At 51.7% G+C, this 24,679-nt stretch overlaps 1 protein-coding gene across 1 annotated transcript in view; it reads left to right on the top strand.

Moving 5' to 3' along the window:
* Positions 1-5,315: 5,315 nt before the first annotated feature.
* Positions 5,316-24,679, top strand: part of LOC144159690 (uncharacterized) — a 226,819-nt gene continuing 207,455 nt past the window's right edge. The window contains exon 1 of the mRNA XM_077691336.1: positions 5,316-7,138. Within this exon, the coding sequence (XP_077547462.1) occupies positions 5,420-6,865 (1,446 nt within the window). The 5' untranslated portion in view covers positions 5,316-5,419 and the 3' untranslated portion in view covers positions 6,866-7,138. The remainder of the gene's footprint in view (positions 7,139-24,679) is intronic.

Below are 24,679 nucleotides of genomic sequence, written 5' to 3'. Positions count from 1 at the left end.
CCCGTGTATGAGGGAAAGTTGTTGAGTCAGCTACTGTTGAAGATGGGATATTGCCGCATCAAACTTCTGGGCGTGTTCTTCAATACGATGGGAGAGAGAGGCGCAGTGGTCCTCTGGAGAAAGGGTCACTGGGGCGGACGGCGAGCCCTCTGAAGAGCGGCAGCGTATGGTTGCCGGAGTCGAAGCCAAGGGGGGGGGGGGTGAAGCGTTGGGCAGAGGAGGAGGGGGAGACTGTGGGGAGAGGGGAGCATTAGTCATGTCTATCTTGGGTGGAAGAGGGGGACGAGGCTTGGTGTCTTGCGGGGTAGGAGGTTGTTTGTGGAGTATATCTCGGTAGGTCAATTTGGATATCTTCGAGCGTGTTCACGTGTGTGGGATAGTGCTGGCTGACCTGGGCTTTGGTGGACCGCAAGGCTGTCCTTCGAAGGGTTTGCCGGAAGACGTGCAGACGAGCTAACGGAGCGCCGAGAGGGCATGGTGAGCCGGGTGCGACTGCGGCTGCGTGACTCGCGCGGTACCGTAGAGGTAGTGGCTGCTGCATCAGCTGCCATGGCAGCTGCACGCTGAGCGACACGTTTGCTGTACGCAGCCTGGCGAACAGCTCCATCCGCTGCTTTCCTGCCAGAACACGTAGCGTCATCAGCGCGATGGGGACCACCGCAGCGGAGGCAGACTGGATCTGCTGAGCAGGTGTGGCTAGAGTCTTCGGGCAGTACCTGGCCGCAGGTCGGACAGCGGGGTTTGTAAGTGCAGACGTCAGCACAATGTCCAATTTACTGGCAGCGATGGCAGTACTGGGCTTTGGGGGGATGAGGGCGGCAGCGAAAGATGGCACCGGCATAGCATGTCTCACGGGAGATGTGTGTACCTTCGGAGGTGATTATAGCCGAGGCCGTGCGGCCCATCATACGGGCAGCCAGGACCTTGGTTCCGTGAAAAAGTGTGGACAAGTGGCGCATGAGATGGTCACGGCTTGTGCCCGCTGGAATGTTGTGCACAACGCCTTTACAGGTGTTCGACGGAATGGCGGGGTAAATGGGGATGTGACAAGTAAGGTCTTGGAGGTCAATTCTGGATATTTGCTGAAGTTGTTTGCTGATGTCAGAGACTAAGCACTGCAGAAACGCAAGGTTTTTGACGTTGTACACATGAACCATGAACTTGGCGGCTTCGGTGGGAGAAAGGGACGCCTTGTTGTGGAACATCGCATGGAGCGTGCATGGGTCGTACTTGGAGAGGTTGAGGTATAGCCACCAGGATGTAAGACAAGAGTGGCTTGCAACTGAGAAGCGGGATTCGCACAGTGTCGAGGGACAGGGTGGTTCCAGCCGTCTTTGTCTAGAACGTATGCATGTGGGAGTCATGTCGAAGGAAGCAAGGGGCTGGGCGGTAGCTGGTCGGAGGGTGCGCCGGTGCAGACGAGCTGTAGTACTATCGCGGTCACACTTAGTGGGAACACGGGAGCGCGTGGCCCGAGCTACTACTAGAGCTTCCTAACGGCGCCGCGCGGAAACAGCACGCATGCGCGTTGTGAGGGTCCGGAGAGTACAGAGCTCATCACGCGCATCGCGTCACCGGGCCGCAGCGCGTCGTCTGCTACATGCGAGCTGCCGGCGCTAAACGAGCAGCATGCGTTGCCAGCGGCCGTGAACCGCAGTAATAAACAACTGCAGATGTCTAGTTTTTTTTTTCTTTTTTTTTTTTGCAGATAACAATTGTCCCCTCGAGCTCCGCAATAGCCAGAACCATAACTTTACGAACTTTGTTTGAAGATAAATACATTTTGTATGCTTTTCAAGGCGAAAATGTATCAGCGATGGGCTTATCGCTGACGCGAGCGCGCAAATTATTAACAAATTAAAAAGTAACAAAGGTGCTGTAAAGTAAATGGCCGAGAGAAACACTTTATTTAAAGCTTTTCGCATAAAAGACGGTGGTCTGGGCCATAAAAAATAATAAGGAACCAGTTGAGACGCCCTTACTAGTGCGTCATGTCGCCGTTGACTTCCACGACAGCAGACATTCCTGACGGGAGCGATTCGTAGAGCGCTGTCACAAGTGAGGTGTCGCTTGCCAGCCGCTGCCATTCGGCGAGCACTGCGGCCCACAGCTCGTCCTCAGTGGCCGAAGGCATGGGGGTCCGGTTCAGCGCCACTTTCACGCGATCCCAAAGATTCTCGATGATGCTGAGGTCGGCTCTTTTTGGCACCCATGCCAGCTGCTTGTTGCCGGTCTGCTGAAGGTGTGCCTGCACCGAGGGGGTCGTATGGGCGGGCGCCAGGGCCAAACCCCAGGCAGTGTGGCCTCGAGGTGCGTCCCGGATTCGGCCTTCGTAGCGGTATGCTTGGACAATCCTATTCACCGTATGCAGGGGCCTTCTCAGGAGTTCCCTGATTGGTCGCAGGCAGTAGCCCCTCTTCGACAATGCGCCGATCCGGCACCTGTCTTCTTCAGGAACTCTTGGCATGTTGAGATGCTACGGCCCTTCCGTCACTGGCGCGATTGTGTGCGCATTTTATAGCGTCTCTTAACCCAAAGAATTTCCGCAAAGCGGTGGCAGTTTGTTGATGAAGTAAAAACATCCACAAAAGATATATATGCGCAGATCCCTACATCCCTGTCGTAAAACGTATTTCAACATGGCCGGCGTTGCGGGCATATTTACGCCCACAAAGACAAAATTTCTCTTAAAGATGATACCACCACAGACGATGCGGGCAGTGGCCGCGCATAGCCAGTGTGGTCACGCATCAAAGATTCATCAGCTCGCGGTGGCAATTCTTGCTTGTGAACGCCAAGGCGGCAGAATAGCGGTGCGCATCTGAGGAACGAACCGCGATGTGATTTTTATTTCCAGCAACAAATTGCTGCGTATCTGCAAATGCGGTTCACGGCGGCTGGCAACGTCTGCTGCTCGTTTAGCGCCGGCAGCTCGCATTGAGCAGACGACGCGCTGCCGCACAGTGACGTGATGCGCGAGATGAACTCTGTACTCTCCGGGCCCTCACAACGCGCATGCGTGCTGTTTCCGCGCGGCGCCGTTAGGAAGCTCTAGTAGTACCTCGCGCCACGCGCTCCCGTGTTCCCACTAAGTGTGACCGCGATAGTACGCTTAGCGGACGCGCCTAAGTTGAGTACGGGCATAAGAGTCCATCAGATGGCGAAAAGCTCACCAAAATTGTTCAGGGAATTCCGGAGATGCTCCTGGAGCACGAAACAACCTTGCGCTTGTGTAGAAGAAAATTAACTGGGTTAAACTCGCCTAGAATGACGGAGCCGATGAGATGGCTCGCTGTCCGAGAGAACGTCGTCTTTTTTTCCCCCTTGTTTTCCTAGAGCGTTATTGTGTTGTCGTTACTCGTATTATCGTTACGTGTATCCACTCCTGCGAGGGTTCGAGTATGGCCCTCAGAAGTATGTGTATACAAACAAACAAACAAACAAACAAACAAACAAACAAACAAACAAACAAACAAACAAACAAACAAACAAACAAACAAACACAAACAGACACAAACAAACCAACAAAAGACAAACAAAAAAAAACAAATAAAGAAATCCATTCTTGTTGCTTGAGTAACTGTTCGTTTGCCTTTCAGTCTAATAATGACATGCGGAAGTATGGGCCAGTTACTCTCAATTTGGGCCTAGTTCAGAGCAGCTCCTCTCTCTATCCGCTTTTCTTGCATTTTCCTCGTGGATGCGAGTCGCTTTTAGGTTCTTATTTGATTATAGACAGCGAACGCCTGGCGCGCTCACCTAGAGTTCTGTCATTTTTCCCTGACGCCTGGAGGTGCCAACGGTATTGATGAATGTCCATGCCTGCCACGGGGAGCCAGACGTCGCCCTGGGAAAACGGCCGGTAGCAATTTTCATTTCCGACGTGACAGGCACCACGTCCCGACACCGAGGGGCCTCACGGAACACCTGCGCCATGGCCAGTAACGCCGGGCAGAAACTACCGGGGAAAAAGAAAAAATCGAACAATTAAGGAAGGGGACGTAGACGGAGATAATAGCGAAATCAACGACGCTCTTCTCTTGTTCTTTTTGCATCTCAGGAAAAAATAACTTCTTCAGCCCTCTTATCGCCTGTCCATTTTCTCTCAACTAAGCGGCCAAAAAAGAGAAAAATCTCGGGCTTGTGCCGTTCCTTGTAGGAATGTTTATTGCCCTTCAGAACTAAATTAGACACGGAGATGGGTGGCTGACCGGTCGTATCACTTCTTTTTATTGATTGGTGCGTTCAAGTTTTTTACGAGCAGATGGAAAACGATTTCCAAAGTTGTAGTCTTAACGTCAGTGTTCTAGCTGTCGGGAAAAGGTCACTACGAAGACAAACCCTAAGTTAGAAATAAGTCGAAGTATTTACAACGCGAGGTGGCGTTCATTGAATTCATAATGATAGTAGCTTCTGTAGTAGTTAGCCAGGGTGAAAAAACTGTATTATCACTGCTGGTGAAAACATGTTTTTAAACACGTGTTATTAAACAAAATTGCCGTACTGTTGCGGTAGGTAGATGGCCCGACGGGTTTGTGCTCACGTGCTGCCTAGCGCACTCCCTCAAAGGTTCTTCCAGTTTAACGCATGGCTGCACCTACTGTTGTTGATTAACGAACACGAAATGAAAACTTAATCAAGGTGTACCGCACAATTTTTTCGGTGGTGGGCACTTGATTTGCAAGCTTCACTGGTAGAATAGGCTGAAATATTGTCACACTGTGTTTTTGGGATGGCCAGCTCCGCCACAAGCTGTCTCAGAAAAGAGGAGAGAAAAAAGACGGCCGTCAAATAGGCGGAGAAAGAAGGCCGCTCGGCTGGCGGCTGAAGCAGTGGCAAGATTTTCGGCCAGGAGATCGCAGTATTGGGCGAGGCGCCGCTTCGCATCTCGTTTGGACAGCAGCGCGCATGCGCAGCGCCCCGGCGGAGAAAGGAAGTGCAGGAGGAAGCGAAGAAAGCGCGGCAAGGGAGGAGCAGGCCTTCCTACCCAAGACGTCGCTCCTGGAAACCTGTCGGTGGGGAGAGCGTTTTTAGGGAGAACTCGCTCCCTAAACGGGGGCCGTTTCATCGCTCCCGATTTCCTCAACATAGCGCTCGAAGCGCGGCCCATTGGCGATGGTTCGCACTAGAGCGGCCGCTCGGAGCCGGGCCGAAAGCGCGCCCACGAACTCGCCGCCTGAGCCGCGGGTGGCGCCCCGGCTGGCGAGAGCGTCGGCGAGCGCGCGGAGAGCGGGCCGGGCGCGGCGCCGGTAGCGGCGCCACGGGTGGCCGTCGCAGGGCTGCGGCAGGAGGGGCGCATGGCGTCGGCGGCAGGGTATAAAACGGCGCCGTCCCGCAAGGCCCGACCCGGTGCCAGTGCGCGGTCGGGCGGCAGGGCCGCCGTGACCCCGTCCTCGGACGTCGGCGCCGGACTGCCGGGATGAATAGCGCGGCGGTCATCGGGCGCCAGCTACGCCAACAGAACACGGGGCGCGCGGTGGCGGCCGCGGCCGCCGGCTCGTCGCTGACGGCGGCCTCGGCCCGCGCCCGCGCTCCGTCCCACTGCAACCTGATCCCGGCGCAGCAGCAGCAGCAGCAGCAGCACCAACAGCAGCAGCAGCATCAGGGCCAGCAGGCGCACGCCGGTGCGGCGGCGTCTCAGGAGAACAAGGACGAGTCCCCGGCCAGCCGGTGGACCTGGAGCTGCGTCTGGGAGGCATGCAAGGCACTCTCGGGGGGCATCTTTCTGCTGGCCCTGGGCACGGCCATGTGCGTGGTGGGCTTTTTCGCCGAAGATTTGGCCACGTCGCCCGTGCCACGCCAGGGCAACGCTTCGGCCCCAGCTGCCGCCGCCGCCGCGGCCACCGAAGGCGGCGCGCCGTCCGCAGGCGCGGCGACCACGTCGGACGGCGGCGGCGGGGGCGGAGAGGTGGCCACGACGCTCGTGGTGGACCGGAACCGCGAGTACCACCTGCACAACCTGTCGTTCGCGGGGCCGGCCATCATGGGCCTGGGCGGCATCTTCATCGTGGCCGCGTGCGTGCTCACCTTCGAGGCCAAGGAGCGGCCCCACCACCAGCGTGTCGTGCCCGTGGACGAGAAGAGGCCCTCCGCCGCAGAGGTACTCATCCCGGTGCTGGCCAAGACGCCCCAAGGCACTCACCTCACCGTGCCGGCCGTCTGGACCACGGCCGGAGGCGACCCGGGGCCCTCGGAACCGCCCCGGACGCTCGTGCTCCCGCCCCCGAAGAACTCTTCCACGACGACGTCGTCACGCAACACCAGCGTGGCGACGACCTCCAAGAGCAGCGCCCGAGGAAAGAGGGGCAGCCTGGCCGGCAGCAGCGGCAGCCACGGCTCGGCGGGCTACGTCGGCCTGCCCCGGGCGGCAGCGGGGACGAGGACGGCACGCACGTCGCTGTCCTCCACCACCACGTTCCTGCTGAGCCCGCGCTACGAGGAGCAGTTCCTGCCGTCCCCCGCGGACCTGCAGATCCAGGACCCGGACGGCTGCGACACGCCGGCCGACGAGTCGCTCGCCTCGGTGCGCATCGAACTGTACGCGAGATACACGAGGATGGCCTCCCCGCGCCTCTTCGCGTCCGTCGAGAGCGACGGGCTCTCGGACTCTGACGACGACGACGACGCGGCGACGCCCGGTGCCTACGCGCCCGCGGGGGTCTTCGAAGACCAGGTGGTTCCGTTGCTGGGGAGGTGCAGCCCACAGGACTTGGTCTACTTGCCGCCGCCGCCTTCCTCGCGGCCCTCGAGGGACGGCGGCGGCTCCAAGAGGTTTCCGCTTCTGCGGCAGTCGGCCTCCAACGCCGACGGCTGCAGCCGCGGACTCAACGGCAGGGCTTCCGCCGACGAAGGGGTGCCCAGCTAGGAGCGAGCCTTCCCGCGGCCGGGGGCGCCTGCAGCTGACCCGGTCTTCGTCCGCTTTCGGCGGGCGACGCGTTTTCAGCCGTTTCGTAAAGGAACAACGACCCCTCCGCCACCCCCCACTCGACCAGCCCACAGGCCGCCGCGACGTTCGTGATGTTTTCGTTCCGGAGGATCATTGCCCGTGAAGGCAATTCCGACCGCGCTTCGAGCGAGCAGGAAGAGGCGTGCAACGACGAGGAAAGGCCTCTTCACGCCCGGGGACGCACGCTCAGAGGTCAGTACCCGCGCTTCCCTGCGCACATCCAGGCCGGAAAGCGCGAGCTGCGCCGCCTCGTTTTAGGTGAACCCAACAACAGCACAGCCAGGAAAGTGGAAAGAGAAAAGAGAGAAAACCTTGGCACGAGCACGCGCACGTGGTGCTGCGGATTTTTCGCTATCCGAAATCTCTGATTGATTGAAGCTCTTTATTAAAAATCGTGCGATGCATTGATTGAAGCTACAAGTTTTTGTTACGGGTATTTTAGTTAAGCCATGCCTTACACCCCTGGCTGGGTATGTGTCGGGAACGAGTACGCCGGGGTGCTTAAATCAGTTGACTGGCTGAAAATGCTAATTGGCTCCAAATAATTGGGAATTTTCCCTTTGATAGGCTGTTTTATTCTTGTCCAGTCGATACCTTTACTGACTATACAACTATTATCACTTGCTCATTCACGGTCTTACAAATGTCTTCCTTTGGACCATGCGGCATTGAAAACGGGCACATTTTGTTGTACGTTTGTTATAAACGGCAGACGCTAAAGGTGCACGTAAAGTAATGTGACCTATAAGTTACCCTAGTTAAACTTATTATTGGCGAGAATGAAATCGAGGTCCGTGAGAGCAAAGGGTGCAGACAGACAGACAGACAGACAGACAGACAGAACTTTATTTGGCCACAGCTGGGGCGATTAGGCCGGCGACGTCTTCTCCGTCGTCCGTCGGGCAGCAGGGCCCCTTTTCGGCAGGGGTCCGGTGCCTTCGGCCAAGCGGGCCAGGTCTTCTTGAATTTGGGGGTTTGGGTCACGCAGGGCGGCCTCCCAGCGCGCCTCGCTGGTGATAGTAAGGAGAATGGGATGGGATCGGTGCCTGGATAGTGGGATGCTATCACAGGCCCATATGATATGGGATAACGATGCGTGAGGGACCGAACAATATGGACATTCGTCTATGTAGGTGTCGGGAAAGATCGCTGACATAATGGCAGGGGTTGGGAAGGAGCGGGTCTGGAGCTGCCGATATATGACCGTCAAGGATCGGGATAGAGATGGGTGAGGAGGAGGAAAAATGGCACGCTCCAAGCGGTAATGGGCGAGGATGTCCCCATATGTGTGCAGCCTGTCCCGTAGAGTGAATATCTCACTATCATTGGCGGCGCCATCGAGCCCTCGGTAGACCAAAGCTCGAGCAGCTTCGTGGGCCGCTGAGTTTCCAGGTAGCGCGGTATGGGCGGGAGCCCAGACGAGAGTGAAAGAACGCGATCGAATGTTCTGTGCCTTCAACAGGACTGATAAAGTTGCTGGAGAAACTCTTGCGTAAAGGAAATTTAGGATGGCTGATTTAGAGTCACTGATTATAGTTGTTTGAAGGTGGGGACTGTGGGTCATAGCCAACGCGATGGCGATCTCTTCTCCCGCCGTGGGGGATGTCGTAGATAAGGAGGCGGAAGCGAGCTGAACTTGTTTCGAGTCAACCACTGTGGCTACAGCAGCCGCTCTGGTAGGATAGGTTGCTGCATCTGTGTATAGCGTGGGGGAGCCTGGAGGGTACGCTTTTTCGAGGGCTCTCGCGCGAGCCAGTCTGCGATCCTCATTGTGTACGGGATGCATATTTCGCGGAAGAGGTTTGATTCGGAGCCTCTGGCGGATGGAAGGGGGAATGTCTACCATCTTTTCAATATCGCTATGAAAGACCTTCCTCCTTTACTATCGACCCTACCGGACCTCCACCATTCCCTTTATGCAGATGACATCACTCTTTGGATCTCCAAGGGTTCGGACGGACACATTCAGGACACCCTTCAAACAGCTACCCAAATGATCGAAACATACACATCTAGCCGCGGCCTCTCCTGTTCTCCACAAAAGTCCGAGTTTTTCCTCTTTCGGCCCAACTCCCATGACCCCCCTAACATCTCGATTACCACCCAATCTGGCAACATCATACCTACCGTCGACACCATCAGGGTCCTTGGTTTGCGCCTCCATAGCAAGGGACACAACCTAGACACTATCCGAGAACTTGAACGTGGGGTATACCAAACTACGAGACTAATATCTCGAATAGCTTCAAAGCATAAGGGTGTCAAGGAGGGCAACCTCATTCGACTCATACAAGCCTTTGTCCTGTCCCGAATAGCGTACTCGACCCCCTTCCTAACCATGAAGCTAAGTGAACGAATCAAAATTGACGGCTTGATACGCAAATGTTTTAGGGTAGCCCTCGGACTCCCTCCAAAAACCTCCAACGACCGCCTCCTTGCACTGGGTGTCCACAACTCCCTTGACGAGATTGTTGAGGCGCAACGCACCGCCCAATTAGAAAGACTCACTAAGAGTCACACCGGTCGGCACTTGCTAGCTTCCTTAGGTCTTTCACCACCCACCTCCAACCATCAGCAAAGGGTGCAAAGATGTTTTCTAGGGGTATTAATCTGCTCTCCTACATTTCCCCAACAACGCGAATAGAATACTACGCAAGTTCGTTGTCGGTAGGGTTACAGTGAACCCGGGACACCTTTCCATCAGGCAAATAAACTGCTTTCCTTCCGGAAGTTCTGATTGGATGGATATCAGCAGCACGTATGGAACAACATTACGTTCTGCTACGACTATTATTATTGTTATTATTATTATTATTATTATCATTATTATTATTATTATTATTAATTGGAAGTGGCTGTAGTAGTAAGTACAATCTAGAGTGAGAATTTCTGGCTCCGGGCCCCTTCTGCAAGAACTTCTGCGTGGATTTTCGAACTATGGCTTCCATTTCCGCCACCACATTCAACGTATGTGGTTTTCTAATGTTTGTGGTCATGGATGCCTCGTCATGGACTGCCAGGTTCACAGGGCTCAGGAGCGACGATCACTGTTCTATGGGCTGCAAGGGAGAGCCGAGACACACGCCTCGTCTGAAAGCACTGCAGCTGAGAACTGACGTTGGAACCGTGGGGCGTTGGTGACATCCGATGATGTCGAGAACGTGCCCCACTTACTTTTGTGAAAGTGCAAGTAGTGTTCGGCACTAGTTTGCTAGTCTATAATATAAACGACTATTTCTCGGCTCCACTTTTTTTTACTCAAGCTTTGCTGAAGGTTTGCAAGGGCCGACTGTGTTTGATATCGGGGCGAATTGCTTCAAAACGTCAAAATAAATTACACAAGCGGTACAGATATTCTAGTGGGAATTGTCAATTCGAGAAAGGTGGAATTAGAATGTTGTTTTAGACTCTAGCATTTTTTCTGACGGCATTCAGTTGCAGTGCTTTCAACTTTTGTTAGAAGCGATTATCCAGTTACACTATTGGTGATGAATCGTCCTTTGTCTCAGGAATAATTTTAAACTGTCACCTTTGCTTTATTGACCTCTATGGCAATATATTTTAATATAAATGCAAATAACTTCTCCTGATAAGAGAGTTTACAAAGTGCTTGTTTTGATATTTTACATGTCCGCATCACGGTAGCAAATTTGGCATGGTGCACTTTTCTTAATTATTTTTCTAAGGCCTATTTTTAATTCGGGGCTGTGCTGACTGACGTAGAAATTCTTACAGCGGAAATGGGCAGTCGTGTTCCCCCTAGTGAATGCACATTTGGAGTAGCTCATTGAATGCTAGCGGTGCTCGAAGTCTCCGTTATGTTGCTCTTGGGGTTAGGATCAGGGGGAAGGGTGCGCGGGATGCCCGGCGATAAGACCCCGCCTGGCACTGAGATTTCGCCTTCAGACACCTTTCGCTTCTTGAGGTGTTTCATAGCAAAGCCTTGCTCCCCTTCCGTGAACGCAGCCTTGGAATCCAACGCAGTTCAAGAAAGCAAGAACATTAAAGTGCGAAAACTGCTTTGATGGCCCATTAAATTACCGGGTGGCCCTCATCATTTCCCAATACGTTTTCTTTTAACGATTTGAACAAACAAACGTTTGCCCCGCCATTATCCTCCTGTCGTTTCGGACGTTGTATCCGGCCGTAGTGGAAGAAAACTCCGCGAGAAACAAATGGCTGCGTTCAGGACAGTCCGTGCCTTATTGAAAACACCATTTACTCACGGTGCTGAATTTCAGGTCTCAGTAATACATGTTGTAGCCGTTGAAAGGGATCTAAATGGTATCTGTCTGACCAATTGAAGGGCTCAGTGCATTTTTAAGGAGCTACACCAAATAGATCGCAATTTTGGCAGGTCTTATTTGGTTATAAATTTTGCTACAGATGAAATGGCGGAGAAGAGAACGATAGAATGGTTGAGTTAATGTTTCATGGTCGATATGACTGCAGAGCGCGAATGGCGGGGACAAAGGGGGGTGGGGGGGGGGGGGGTCGCATGGCAAGCGCTGACTAAGTCATATTTTCCTGATTACTTTATATCATTTACATCGTTCATATCACACTGTACGTTCATACAACAGGCACTTTTACTTGCTTTCCTCGCGATTCGTTTCCCCTTGCGAATAAAATCATTCAGATTCTCGGGCGCGCACGCTCGCCTAATGCATACGGCTTAGGATGCTTCCACCCGAGATCAGGTTCATGTTTGCGGCCCGGCACCATCGACTTCACAGGGGAAGTTAATTGCAGGATTGTTCAATCAGAGTGGAAACATCAGACATGGTCGTGCCGGGTCGTTATATTCCTTCAACTTCATAACGCCGAGACAGTGCCGTATTAGGAAACTTTGGGTCCCGGGGCTACTGCGTCTTTGGGGCCCTAATGATGATGATGATTATTATGACGATGATGATGATAATGATTCCGCTTTAGTAGGCGAAAATTGTCGAAGCCCATGTTATGCTCTCTGATCAGTGATAAATTATACATAACTTTACACTTTCAGGAAACGAATTTCTTGGCTTGATGTCTGGTATTATATAACGAATTTTATCAGGCGTAAAAGTTAGTATGGTTTGATTGCCGGTCCATCACAGATTCACAATTCATCGAAGCGTCGTGTTGGCCTGCACATGCCATGGTACAGAAGAGTGTTTTCTTAGAAGAAGCACATTTTATTAAGCCTGTGAGGTGTAGTTTTATTGTAAAATTTTCCATCTGCATATATGGGAGGGCTCAAAGTCCGCGCATTCAGCTTTCACTCCCAGACATCTGCCAAACAGTTGGCCGCCACGGCTAACGGGCCAAAATCCTGTAGGTTACCCGTTCAGACGAGAAAGAACGGGGCGATTAGACCACGCGCCACCTTTGAAGGAGGTTTGGGGGGGGGGGGGGGCTCGGACATGTTGCGCAACGCAACCTGTCTATCGCAGCACGATTAATACAAAGACGATAAGCAGAAAAATGTCACTGTTTGGGCTAGGGAGCGGTCCGCTTCGTGCGTATATTGCGCATGGCCGCCGAACTTTCAGCGGTGATGAACTCTTGTTGCGCAGCTGTGGTGGTCTTGCTAGTCGGCAAGCCTTTACACATTACCGGTCCCCTTTGGGTTGGAGAGCGACAGGTGAGCACGAGAGATGGCCTCAGACAACAGTGTAATATGTATAGAATGTCTCTGCTCACCCCCGCGCTGCTGCTCCCGTCGGCGCCGCGCAACAGTACCAGCAGTCAGTAGTTCGTTGTCGATCGGTCAGGTCGTTGTTCGGTCGTAACCGGCAGTGGAAACACGCAGAAGCATCTCATCTAGATTCGGGGTCTACGACGGAGGCGAGTATGGGTGGACCGCTCCTTGTCGAGTCCTCAACACGTCTGCGACGTCCACTGTTTTTCCCGCGCTCCTTCGGGGGTTACCCTCCTCTTGCCGCCGCGCACGAGTGGGACCAGATCTGCGGGCCGCCATTTGGTACGCGCCGTCCAACGGCTAATTCCAAAGCGAAAAGCGCCCACGGGAACAAACAGCTTACCGTCCCCGATTCACGGAGGAGGTCCGTTTTCAAGAGGGCATCGAAGGGGTCGCACGCAGGATGCGTTTTTAAGTGGACACAGCTTTCGTCATCCAGAAAGGAAACAGTCGTTGTTGTTGCTTTATTTGGCGTCTACGCCGGGGCTCTTCACACCGCCTAGGCCTGCTGATTCCCCAGCTCGAAGGGAGCCGCTGGGTTGGGCTGGCCCGGCGGGAACAATAAAAGCATTTTTACGAGGTGTACGAAAGTGCCTGTGTGAAGTTGTCTCAGCGTAATTATACTGTGTAATTTCGTGATTGTTAGGAGAGGTGTGTGAGCTGCCGAAGGCTCAGTAGCTTGGTGGGCCAGATCTCGAGCCTGTTGATGGGGGAAATTGTTACCCGTCAATGAGTAGTGGGCAGGGGCCCACACTATGTTGTCGTGGTGTTTTCGATGATGTCTCTGGAGCTCCCGGAGCGCCGTCGGAGCCACCCGTACTAAGAGAAAATTCCGGCAAGATGCTTGGAAGTCAGTGATGACAGTTTTGCAGAGCACTCCGTGATGGCTAGGGCGATGGCCAGTTCTTCTGCTTCCCTCGCGGAGGACGTCCGGAGTGACGCGCATGTTATCACGGCATATGTGTAAGTTGCCGCCGCACCATAGTCTGGTTGTCGACGTAGCAAGCTGCATCAGTATAAGCCACGTCGCGTTGTGTCTTTGAAGCAGCTCATGTTTTGTCCCAGTCTAATGCCTACCACAAAATATTTCGTGCTGACAGCGTCGCGGCGTTCCTATCGAGACCAGTCTTTTTCGCTTCCAACCCTCAAAAAAGGGAGGAGGCGTTACTTTCACGAAATTATTTATTTGGCCTAAAGGACACCGAAACTACTATATCAGTTTTTAACTGTCGCGGGTGCAGGGCCGTGGTTAGGCGTGGTTCCCCCTTATGATTTTTCCAGACTTGTGCCTGCGACGGACACGTATAACATGGAATAACTCAGATGTGAGAGCACGAACGGAGGAGCTACAAGTTTCCCGCCTAACCATACCAGGAAAATCACCTGGTATGATATCCGAAATAAAATGCCCCCGTTCAATCTACTCAACCAGCCTGTTTTCTTCTAATTCTCTTTCCGTACAGACAGGAAACAAAAGCTCACACTAAACTTTTTTACACCCTTTTAGCCAAAAAGGCTGTAGCATAAGTGGAAACACCCTTTTTCTTGAATCTCAACACCATTTTCCTAGCTCTACACCCTTTTTGTGAGAAAAAAAGGGTGTTGATCAACTTCAACACCCTTGGTTTTTCTTAGGGTGTTGAAAGGGTGTGGAAAAGGTGTACAGCTGCTCATTGAATAATGCCATGTTTGGATGTATATTAGCACTGTAAAGAAGAAGACATCCCGCATATACTCCTCTACTCGCAAGAAGTTTTCAAACGCAAAAAAAAAAAATAATTGATCTCACGCAATGACCGCTCGTTTGCGTATGCGGTGCACCTCATGCCCTAAGTTCAGCTTTGGAACGTGAACGCCAATCTGAACCTTCAAATTTTAAAAGACTATAGTCGTGTGGCGAAAAAGGCGTTTACCGACTGCATCACACTTGGCTTTCTGTAGGTTTGTGAAACGGTGTAAAATAGGTGTTTAGTTGCAAAGAAAGAAAAGCGGAGCTGGGGGTCGACCTGGTTCCTTCCGGTGTTGCTAAGTTTTGTTATGTTTGCTAAGCTTTTTAATGTTCTTGCTAAGCTAGGATGACCGCTGAGGGGTGAGGCCAAGTTTAACCGGATTTTACAAGGCTGTTCCAGTGTGCCCCCCCCCCCCCCTACCCCACACACACACTTCCAGGGGATCCAAGGGGAAACAAGCTAGGTCGCCCCCAAGCTATGCTGTTTCTCCAGCCTTGCACCACTATTGCAAGCTGCGCCAATTTTTTTGCCTTTTAGAATCGAAAAAGGACTAGTACTTTCGAAATGGTATAGTAAGAGGTACGCATACGCATACGCCCCTTGTGCTCACACTCTAACAAGCCCGAAAGCCGACTTCACTGTTATAATAATATATCTGCGGTGGTGCTACCCTTTACAGGAGCTGCAGTTATTTTTCTTTGTATTTTTTTGCTAACGTCACCGAAACTTGCTCAAGCTTAAAGAGCTTGACCAATTCATATTGCTTTAAACACCGTAAGGTACAAAGCCCCCCCCCCCCTCCCCGCTTGTGGAAAATGTTCAGTCCACCCGTGTAAACAGGTACAAAATGCCTCCAAAGTTGGAGGTCTCTTCATCTTTTTTTTTTAGTTGGTGGTCTTTTCTTACGCCCTTTTTCTTTATGCCCTTTTTGTTAGTTTCGAACACCCTAATTTGTAGCTTTACACCCTTCTTGGAAAAGGGTGTTGAAATCCTCAACACCCTTTTTGAAGGGTGTTGAGGTGGCGGGGAAGATTTGTTTGGTATTTAATAAAATTCTTTAAGTTATGAAACACAAAATCTACATTGTTATTAAAAAGTTTTTGCGAATACGCGTGTTGATTTTTATATTCTCATGGTAAAATCCATACTTCCAAAATTAGCGCTAAAATATCTGTTTTTTGCGACAAGCCCACCGACTCGATCAGGGGCTTTCCTCTGCTGGATATAAAAGCAAGAACAGCACATTTACGACTAAGTAAGTAGGCACTCCCTGTATCGCTTGCTTCCCGTTGGTTTCCTTGCTCAATTCATTTGTGTTCCACCTGTAACTTGTGCGTATTGACTGTTTGTGTTGAATGCTGCGCGCTCTGCCGATTCACATTGCCACTGCGCATGCCGGATGCTGAACACCCTTTGTTAAGGGCGTTGAGCTCAGCACCCTTTTTCATTTGTACACCCTTTTTTGCCAAAACACCTTTTAAGGGTGTTAGCCATGGGACAAGATTTTTACACCCTTTTCGGTCAAAAAGGGTATAAAAAAGTTTAGTGTGCTAGCAGTCATGACGCTACGTTAAAAAGAAGGGTCAACAGTCACAGAGGGCACGAGATGTACAAATGAACCTCCTGGGTGAACAAGCCAGTAATGTAAAGAGCAAGCGAGCAAAGAAGCCACCAAGCGAGTGAGTGGGCCGGCTGAAGTCGCGTCTGTCACTGACGGAACAGAAAGCATTCACGGCTCCAGAAAGGAAGGGAGGATGTTGTGGAAAGCACGTCCCGCTACCATGATGTTGAGGATATCGGAAACCTGCTGAAGGAACTATGAAGGCAAAAAATAGCGCAAAAAGACAGAACGAAAAAAACTGTGGTTGATTCCTCTGTCATAAGAATCGGTAAAACACGAATGTGAAATACGCAGTGAAATAGCTGAGCATGATTCGCGGGTCGGCGGCTGTCTTGTGGGTGTGCTTGGCGAGCGACGACCTGCTGGCGGGTCGCTTCGGCAAAGGTGTACTGGCGTCATTTCCATGATGGATATGACCTCAGTGAAATCTTGGTGCATCCTGGCATAAAAAAAAATTCCCCCGCATTTCCCCGAGGGGGAGAATGTGAAAGTGCGAATGCACGGTTGTCGGCCCGCTTGCGGCGCTTGCGCTCGGCCCCCGCAGCCCACCGCCTCGCCGCCTTCTCTTCCATCTCTTCCATCGGGTTTGTAGTATCACGTGTACACCACGCAGTTATCAAGCCGCTATAACGCCGCTGAGTCGCCAACGCACGCCGCTGACGACGTAGTTTGAATGCGTTAAAGATATAAAGCGCGTCACTAACACTGATATCACCGTCGCGTCCGTGGCTTGGTCGGTAGAGCGTCGCGCTGCGGCCGCAAAGTCCTCGGATCGAAACCTGGCGCCGGATGCTGTTTCTTTTTTAAATATAGAGGAGCACTGCGGACGCCAACGCCGCCGCCGCCGCCGCCGCCGGCGGTGGATGGTTTGGGGTCGCTTATAAAGTGCATTCGCACTTAAAAAACTTCGTGTTAAAATATAAAACCCGAAAACGACAATCCTAACTTTAACGCGCCCTTTTGCACTAAAGGTTGCTTCCCCACAAGAAGACCCTATGTGCAGGGGTGCACCCTTTACAGGCCACTTGCTTCGTCGCACTGGCGTCACTTCCGTGATGAATACGACTTGAGTGAAATCTTTGTGTATCCCGGAATAAAACGCTGTCGTGTTAAAATGTTGGCTGTTGTTCCGTATATTTATTGAGTTTCCCACAAACTTAAAAAGATTGCTGCTCGAGTCGGAGTCGCTGTGGTGTTAAGCGCTTCCAAAAAAAATAAGCGGTCTGTGCAGCAGCGTAAGCGCAGGAAAAAACGTTTACAAGACCTTGCTCCAAGAGGCACGAACAGCAATTCGTGGATTGCTCATCGGGGATAGTGTATGACATACCGCTGTCTTGCGGTAACTCGTACACGGGCTAAACAGGGCTCTGCCTAAATGACCGGCTACGAGAACACGCTTACAACCAAAAAACAGGAAAAGGCAGTAATCTAGCTTTTCATTGTGCGAAGTGTGGATGCACGCCCAGACTCGAAAAGACACTTGTGCTGAAAACCTATAAGGAGCAACACACGAAAAAAGTCTTCGAGGCCCACGTTATCCATACGAGAAATGACAATTTTGTCAGAATGGCGTCAATTGATTTGCACCAAAAAAAGAGAATGATTACCTAAGTCATGGATCGCAATATTTGCGCATATGCATGATTTTATAAAAACCGGGTCATAGCTTCGCACTTTTATAATTGTGCGTTTTACTGCGAATGTCTAATCATCCTTACTGACAGGGTGGAAGGGCACTACTTTTTTATATTTCCGATGGTATATATTTAGCTCCGGTGAAATAAACCCTTTGTTGTTAGTCAGCGCCCACTCTCGTCTCGCCTTTTCTTTGTCCCGTCTTAGTACTGTTATCGAACTTCAAGTATGTACCAACAAGCCCGAATCAACACCGTTTTTCAATTCCCAATGAGAGTCGATGGGATCCTGTTCCCGCGGGCATACGTGACGAAGCCTTGCTCAGTCCACTGCGATCATTGCGATGGCCGAGCTGGCCGGTTTTGAGGCCTGAAAGGGCCACCTCGGATTAGATACAACATTGGTCAACATAACAGCGGGCAGGTGTGCGAATGCAACAGAAATGAAAAAAAAAAGCTAAAGCAGTTCCTTTCAACGTGAAAGCTCAGTGCTTCGCCGGAGGGGCTGCGGCGCCGTTCTCCGCTCTTTGCTCCCACCCCTCACGCTCTTCCCTTCCCTTCCAACTCCTCTCTCGATGAGTTGAACGGAGGTTCGTTCGATGCAATTCAATTTTCCCGCCTCCGCAGTGCTCTCGCGCCTTCTCCTGGAACAGCTCGCATCGTTCTTTTATCTTTTGTCTCTTGTTCTGCCTAGAACAGCACTTGCGTTCATCTCTCACGTGCTGGAGCCTTTCGGCGCGACTGCCGGTTAAGCACATATATTTTGCCTGAAATGTACCTGCAGTTTTCTTTGCGCTGAATAGTGGGGACATGTATGACCAATGCCAGCGGTTCCAGGAATTTAGAACGCTTCTGCCGGTATAAACCGCTTATTCCCGTATCCTCAACTTTTGGCCGGAAGGCTGAATCGAGGGACCAGCGGGTAGTGCAAAGAGCCTTTGGTGCAGTGTACTTAGTTCTTCGTAAACTTGTATGTTCATTTCCTTTCTTCAGCAGCACATTACATAACCCGCCGCGGTGGCTCAGTGGCTAAGGCGTTGCGCTGCTGAGCACGAGGTCGCGGGCTCGATTCCCGGCCGCGGCGGCCGCTTTTCTGATGGAGGCGAAAAGCAAAAACGCCCGTGTGTACGAGATTTCGGCGCACGATAAAGATCCCCAGGTGGTCAAAATTAATCCGGAGCCCTCCACTACGGCGCGCCTCATCGCCTGCGTTGCGTCGGCGCGTTAAACCCTACAATCAATCAATCAATCAGCACATTACATATATACTGTGTCCTGTTACTACTAAATTTAGTAAAGGCTCTTTAGCGATCTTTTCGAAGCCACGCTTTGGTTGCGTAACGCAGCGTCATTCTGTTTGGGTGCCTGACGCACCGTGACCACGGACGAACTGCGACGACAAGCCGGGCCACTCAAATGCTATGCACATGAAACGGAACGGAAACTCGTTCTGGTTCATAAAGCGGACAATTCATAAAGCGGATGGTGCAGGTGGACCCGCAGGGTAGCATGATGGCATCGGACCACTGCTTTGAGCACGCAATACACATTTGTCAGCTGCGTTTTGCCCATCTGGTATGACGAGGTCATTGAATGGCCGCAGCTAAACGCAGGCCACTCGCGGATTGCACCAGTTGCGAATTCGTGTCTAGGTTTAACACAGTACAGAAGGGCTGGCAGAAAGGCCGCGATTGCTCTAGAACGTTCGAAGTAGAAGCATTGGTCGCGTGGACGGAGGTTCATAGCTGCGAATCAGGGTGGAGCGTAACCTAACCTAACCTAACCTAACCTATCAAGTAACGGACGACGGGGGTGAGAAAATATTATTCTTGGGATCGTTGTTGGGGATGACTACGATTATTTCAATGCTGATTTCTGGCGACCTCGCCACTCGTACTTTCATATCCAGATGTAAAACGTACAAGGTAATCGCTTAGGACTCTATGTGATTACCAGTAACCGCCGTAGCCTGACTCTAATGCTTTTCACTGCACTTAACGAGGCATCGTGTTTGACGCTTATTATGCATAAGTTCGGAATGCTCCCGTGATTTAGTATCAGGTGCGCGCCCAAACCTCTTGTTAAATATGCATGCGGCAGCGAACTGCTACAACCGCTGGGCTCGCTTCCTTCCGCATGCAAAGCCGGCGTTCGTGGTGGGTTAAACTGGCCGGGGCGCTCGTGCCGGCCGCATAAATAATCGTCGCAGTTTCCAAAGCGCACGGGGAGAATGCGGTGAGCGGACGGAATTCATGCGAGACCGGGCTTAATTGTTGAGGCCGCCTATCCGACTCGCCATTTGAAACTGGCCTCACCATGACGGCGAACGTATACGGGCACATCACCGATGAGCAATGAGCTTAGGAGCGCAAACTTTGAGTTTCATGCTTACAGTACGTGTCTGCTCGTGTGTATAGTTCCTCATATTCAATAAAATATGCTTTATTATTAGTTGCACGTTATTCGAGGCAAGTATTCTTTAAATGTGGTCGCCTTCACCTGGTCAAGTCCACGCGATGTTCTGCCAATCTGCTGGTGGCTGTATCCACTACAGTTAGAACCCAATCTAACAACGTCAGCGGAAACTGCGAATTGTTTCGTTAAATCGAGAACTTCGCGAACTCGGGACTGTCATTTTACGAGCAGTTGATTCCATGCATGCGATGTCCAGAAGGAGGCGCATCCCGGCAGTTAACATGGCATCGTAATTGCGGCGGCGCTGGCCTAACGATAATTTAGCAATGCGCGAAAAGTCCATGGTGGAAATGATAACAATAAGATGCCAGTGGTTCTGGGGGAAACGAATTTATTTACTGGCAAAAAACGCCTGTGATTTTTGCCTGCGTGCGCTTCGTCAGCATTTGGCGGAGGTTGATTCTTTTCGTCGCGTGCAAGCGCGTTCAAGGCGTCCTCGGGTCCTCCTTGAGGAGCCCCATCCAAGCGCGTGAGCAAGTCAATAGCGTTCATAAATCACATAGCCTGGAGCGGACACAGGAGCTTCAGCAGTTTCTGTGTCGTCAGCATCCTCGGACACCGTTTGTGCGCTGGAAACTAACCGTACAATTTTTTCATCGTTAAAAACCTCCGCCGTGGCCGGCGCTGAGATAGTCGTGGAAGCTCAGATCTGCTGCCATGTCGTTAACCCAACCAAGCTGTTCCCAGGATCTGGGCTGGATTTCTCATATTTGCTCGTGTTCAGGGCTTGCGGTACCACCGCGACTCGATGCAACCTCGGCATGGCCCGCTACGAAGCCGCGGCGCGCTGGAAGCAGTTGATGATGACGTGGCCTAATAATTTTCGTGGCGTTCTGACGAACACATTCGAAATTGCTGCATTTTTAACAGTATTTGTTTCTCGAAATACTTGCTTAAATCAGGACTTGCGCTGAAGCTATTTCGTTAGTTCGAGTTTATAAAAGCATTGAGCCGTACAGGCACCTGCGAGGAAATCCGAATTCGTTCGATAGATCGGGAAATTCGTAAGATCGGGTTTTGTTAGATCGAATTTTTGAATGCATTCTAGTCTCATAGTAATGTGCTTGATTTTGGTAGCCCGTGCCGTAATTTGGCCCATAAATGTCCTGCTTGTCCAACTTAGCCAACGTACTTGCACTTGCGGTCATGTTCGGACGAACAAATTGCATGGGCTGTGAGTTGCGCCACTGCAGGTTCCGGCGATTTGATCGTTCTCGCATCCGAAGAAACAGCGTGTCATTCTGCCTTGCGGCGGCGCTTACACAGGAACATGGCCCTGCAGTGCTTTGCTGCGGTGAGAATTCCGGGCAGGGCACGTCCAATACGGATTGTATTTCACGGCTCATCGAAAGTACTGAGAGGCCGGGGTGCGAAGCGACGTTTATAGCGACGCTATATAGCGGCCGCAAAGCTCAGCACACGGGAATGATTACATACGCGCATGATGCGGAACCCCTGCCGCATGCGCTAGTGCTGGTGGTTGTGCACCGGTGAAGAAGGAGTGCGAGAATTTTTTTTTCGGAGTTCTCCAACAGAGTGCCCATCCTAATTGCCGCTGCAGTTCGGTAAAGAACGCTCACACTGCTACGAATCAGATTCCTTTTCTACATTTTTTTTTTGGCAGTAAACACGGCCACGCGCAAATTCCAGGCTTGTATTTGCCGGCTTACGCTTGTGTGAACTTTGGTGGAGAACTAAGCGGGCACGCAATCGGTTTGTCTTCACATAGCAGCCTTCGCCTGCCCGCGAGTGGAGTTTATATTATAACACAAAACTTGGTTACTAGCGAAACAGAAACAATGTCAATAAAAACAACACTGGAGAACGATGGCCAAGACTTTCTGCTGAAACAATGCAGCAATACGCACTGCCAAAATGAGCTGCAGTCGCCCCGCTTCTCGAACGGTATGCGTACCAACTGCGTATAGGGCGTGGACCATCTCTTGTAGGCGCCAGGTTGCAGCTGCCGTACGTCGCCGTTTTGCTGCTGCTCCCGAGCGTTTGCTTCGAGGGCCTAGAAACTTCCGCGAGCGCACTTTAGTTGCATTTGTGTATAATAGTAAGTAAACTCCGGCTTCAATTTAGCACCAAAAAATTAAGTTTAATATTACAAAAAGAGATTGAAACCACAAAAAAAAACCAAGAAAAAACACATTTAGTTAGCTATGACTCAAAACCATTTCGAGCTTGCTGTTCATTTTTAATAATTCGCCATAAGAAAATCGTCAGAGTGATCGACGTCGGCACGTGGTAGTGTTTGCAGTAGCTAACAGTGGTAGTAGGGGTCAGGACTGAGCAAACGTTTGTTTGCGTCCTCATTGCATGGCGGGGTGGCACTCCACCGCGGTCTCGTGCCGCGTGCTAGAACTGCCGACGGGGCCAGCAGGGGTGGCACCCTTGGTCCAGGGCTCCAACGGCCTTTGCTGCGTTGCGTGCCCGCTGAATCAGACCGATGTGGTCTTCAGAGAAGTCGCTGGCCAGCAGTGCCTGCCATTGCTCCGCATCAGGGTTTCTGATTTTGGGGGGACAGCCGTTGTGCTTTGGCATTCCCATGTGGTGTGGTACCGGGCGGGTGTTTCTTGATGACACAACGGGCATGCGTCCGCATAACGAGTCGGATAAATTTTGTTCAGCACGTTTAAGTTTGGGAACGTGCCTGCCTGCAGCTGCCCCAGTGAAGGGACTTGTGTGGCGGAGGGTATCTTCTTTTCCTCATACCCCTTCAGTATGCCAATGTGACCGTGTAGTCCGTGGGGCTGGCGTGGTTTCTTCGAGGTAGGGGAACTGAGCAGCGGAGGCACGACAATTCCGGCGAGTGGACGCTGTAACTTTGGACAGCCTTAAATGGGTCCTGAAATATATCAAATACCTAGCGCTGTCGTCAGGCTACGCGTTCAGCAACATTATTTCATAGTATAACTGCTTAACGTTAAATGCTGAGGATTGCTATCCCAAGATTTTGTGATCCCGAATAGTGAAGTTGTAAAAGTGAAGCCTGGAGTCTGGAGATAGGGATATCAGGTAAGGAGGAGGACGACTCTCCACTGGTTGGCTGGCAGATGGCACAGGAGCTTAGCACGCGGAGACGAGGAGTGGTATGGATGAAAGAAAGGATAGGTGAAAAAAAAAATCAAAGGAGGACGGGTGCGGAGAGAAGAAAAAAATAAGAAAAAAGAGAAATGAACGAGCAGGAAAAATGATAAATTATAGGGACGTTTCAGTGCACGAGCGCGGCTGGCGCGCCAGCCTCGTGGGCAGGGCTGGTCCTCGCCTTTGCTGGTCTTGTTCAGCTTGTGCTCGGCGCTTGTTGCAATGCGCGCCCGCCAGGCGGTGTGCACGTGATCGGAAGCTGGCTGTTCACGCGTCCATGGCGTATTTTCGAATATGCAGTCTTCGGCAATTCACGCGGGCTCCTGCCGGGAGGAGAGCAGGTGCAGAAGGGGGAAACGCGGTCTTTCCGGCTTCTACGGCCGGAGCAAGCAGGCGCATCGGGCGAAGGATGAAGGGCTCACGCATTCTTAGAAATACACCAACAAATCATTCAGCACTTTTTTCTTTCCTTCTTTCGTTTTTTTTGGCTTACGGGTATTTTCATACCACGCGCACTCCGTCCGCCCGTCCGCCTGTCCGTATTTCTGTCTGTCCAATCAGCCTGAATGGCCATAACTCCGCATTACCGACCGGATACCTTCCTTTGTACATCTAATCGCATTGTAACGCCTGGTGTAACAAGATGTACAGGGCCCGATTGTTTATTGGTTGCGGGAGTTTCGCCAGGCCCTTCGGAGAAGGCAACTTCAAATTAAACACAAAAGGACGACGCAAAAAAATAATAATAAATGTTGATTAAGTCAACACTTAGCGCACCGACGGTAGCGCAAATAATGCCTCAGCGCCGGAAGAGGAACCAATTATTCGAAAGGACAACTCCCTCCGAATGCTCTAGCGCCAGCGAGCGCAAAATGCCGCGCACACAAAAGTTTTACGTCGTCTTCCGGCCCGGTGTTCTACGGAGGTGTCTTTTACTTCACGGCTTCTTCTCCTTGTTCTTTTTGGCTTGCTTCTCCAACGAGAGGCTGTCCGGCCTTTTCTTAACAACGTTCCTTTCATTGGCGCCGCCTTGGGCAAACAACAACGCCTGTCCGCTCCACTCCCCGACGGTCGGCTCACGATCATCTCGACGCGGCGCGAATTTTTCGGGACCCTGAGCCGCTTTTCTAAGGCGCGCCCTCCCTTCTCCACGAACTCTCCCCCTCGGTGGCACGCGAACCCCTCTGTCCTCGGTCCATTCTTTAGCAAGTCGGGAAGAGATGGCCACCACTCTCACGTGCGGCTTTGCAACAATGCCCGCTCAGTCTTCATCAGGTTTAGTTTGCGCCGGCAAAGTTCTTAATCACTCTGGCCCCTGTAGAGGACACACAACATACCACGCTCTTTGCATCCATTAAAGTACCTCGCGGGAAACTCCCGAAACTTTTTACCATAAAGTAATCTCCTTGGTTTATCATTCGGTCAACTTACGACATTTTTAGCCGGAAATTAGTCTGCCTTGCTCGGAGGAACCAGAAATAAAACGGCCAGATAAGAATA

This window comes from Haemaphysalis longicornis, unplaced genomic scaffold (assembly GCF_048455015.1).
Source record: "Haemaphysalis longicornis isolate Haplotype H1 unplaced genomic scaffold, Haemaphysalis longicornis Haplotype H1 scaffold_10, whole genome shotgun sequence".
NCBI lineage: Eukaryota > Metazoa > Arthropoda > Arachnida > Ixodida > Ixodidae > Haemaphysalis > Haemaphysalis longicornis.
The sequence above is the reverse complement of the archived record's forward strand: the minus strand, read 5'-3'. Positions and strand labels throughout refer to the sequence as shown.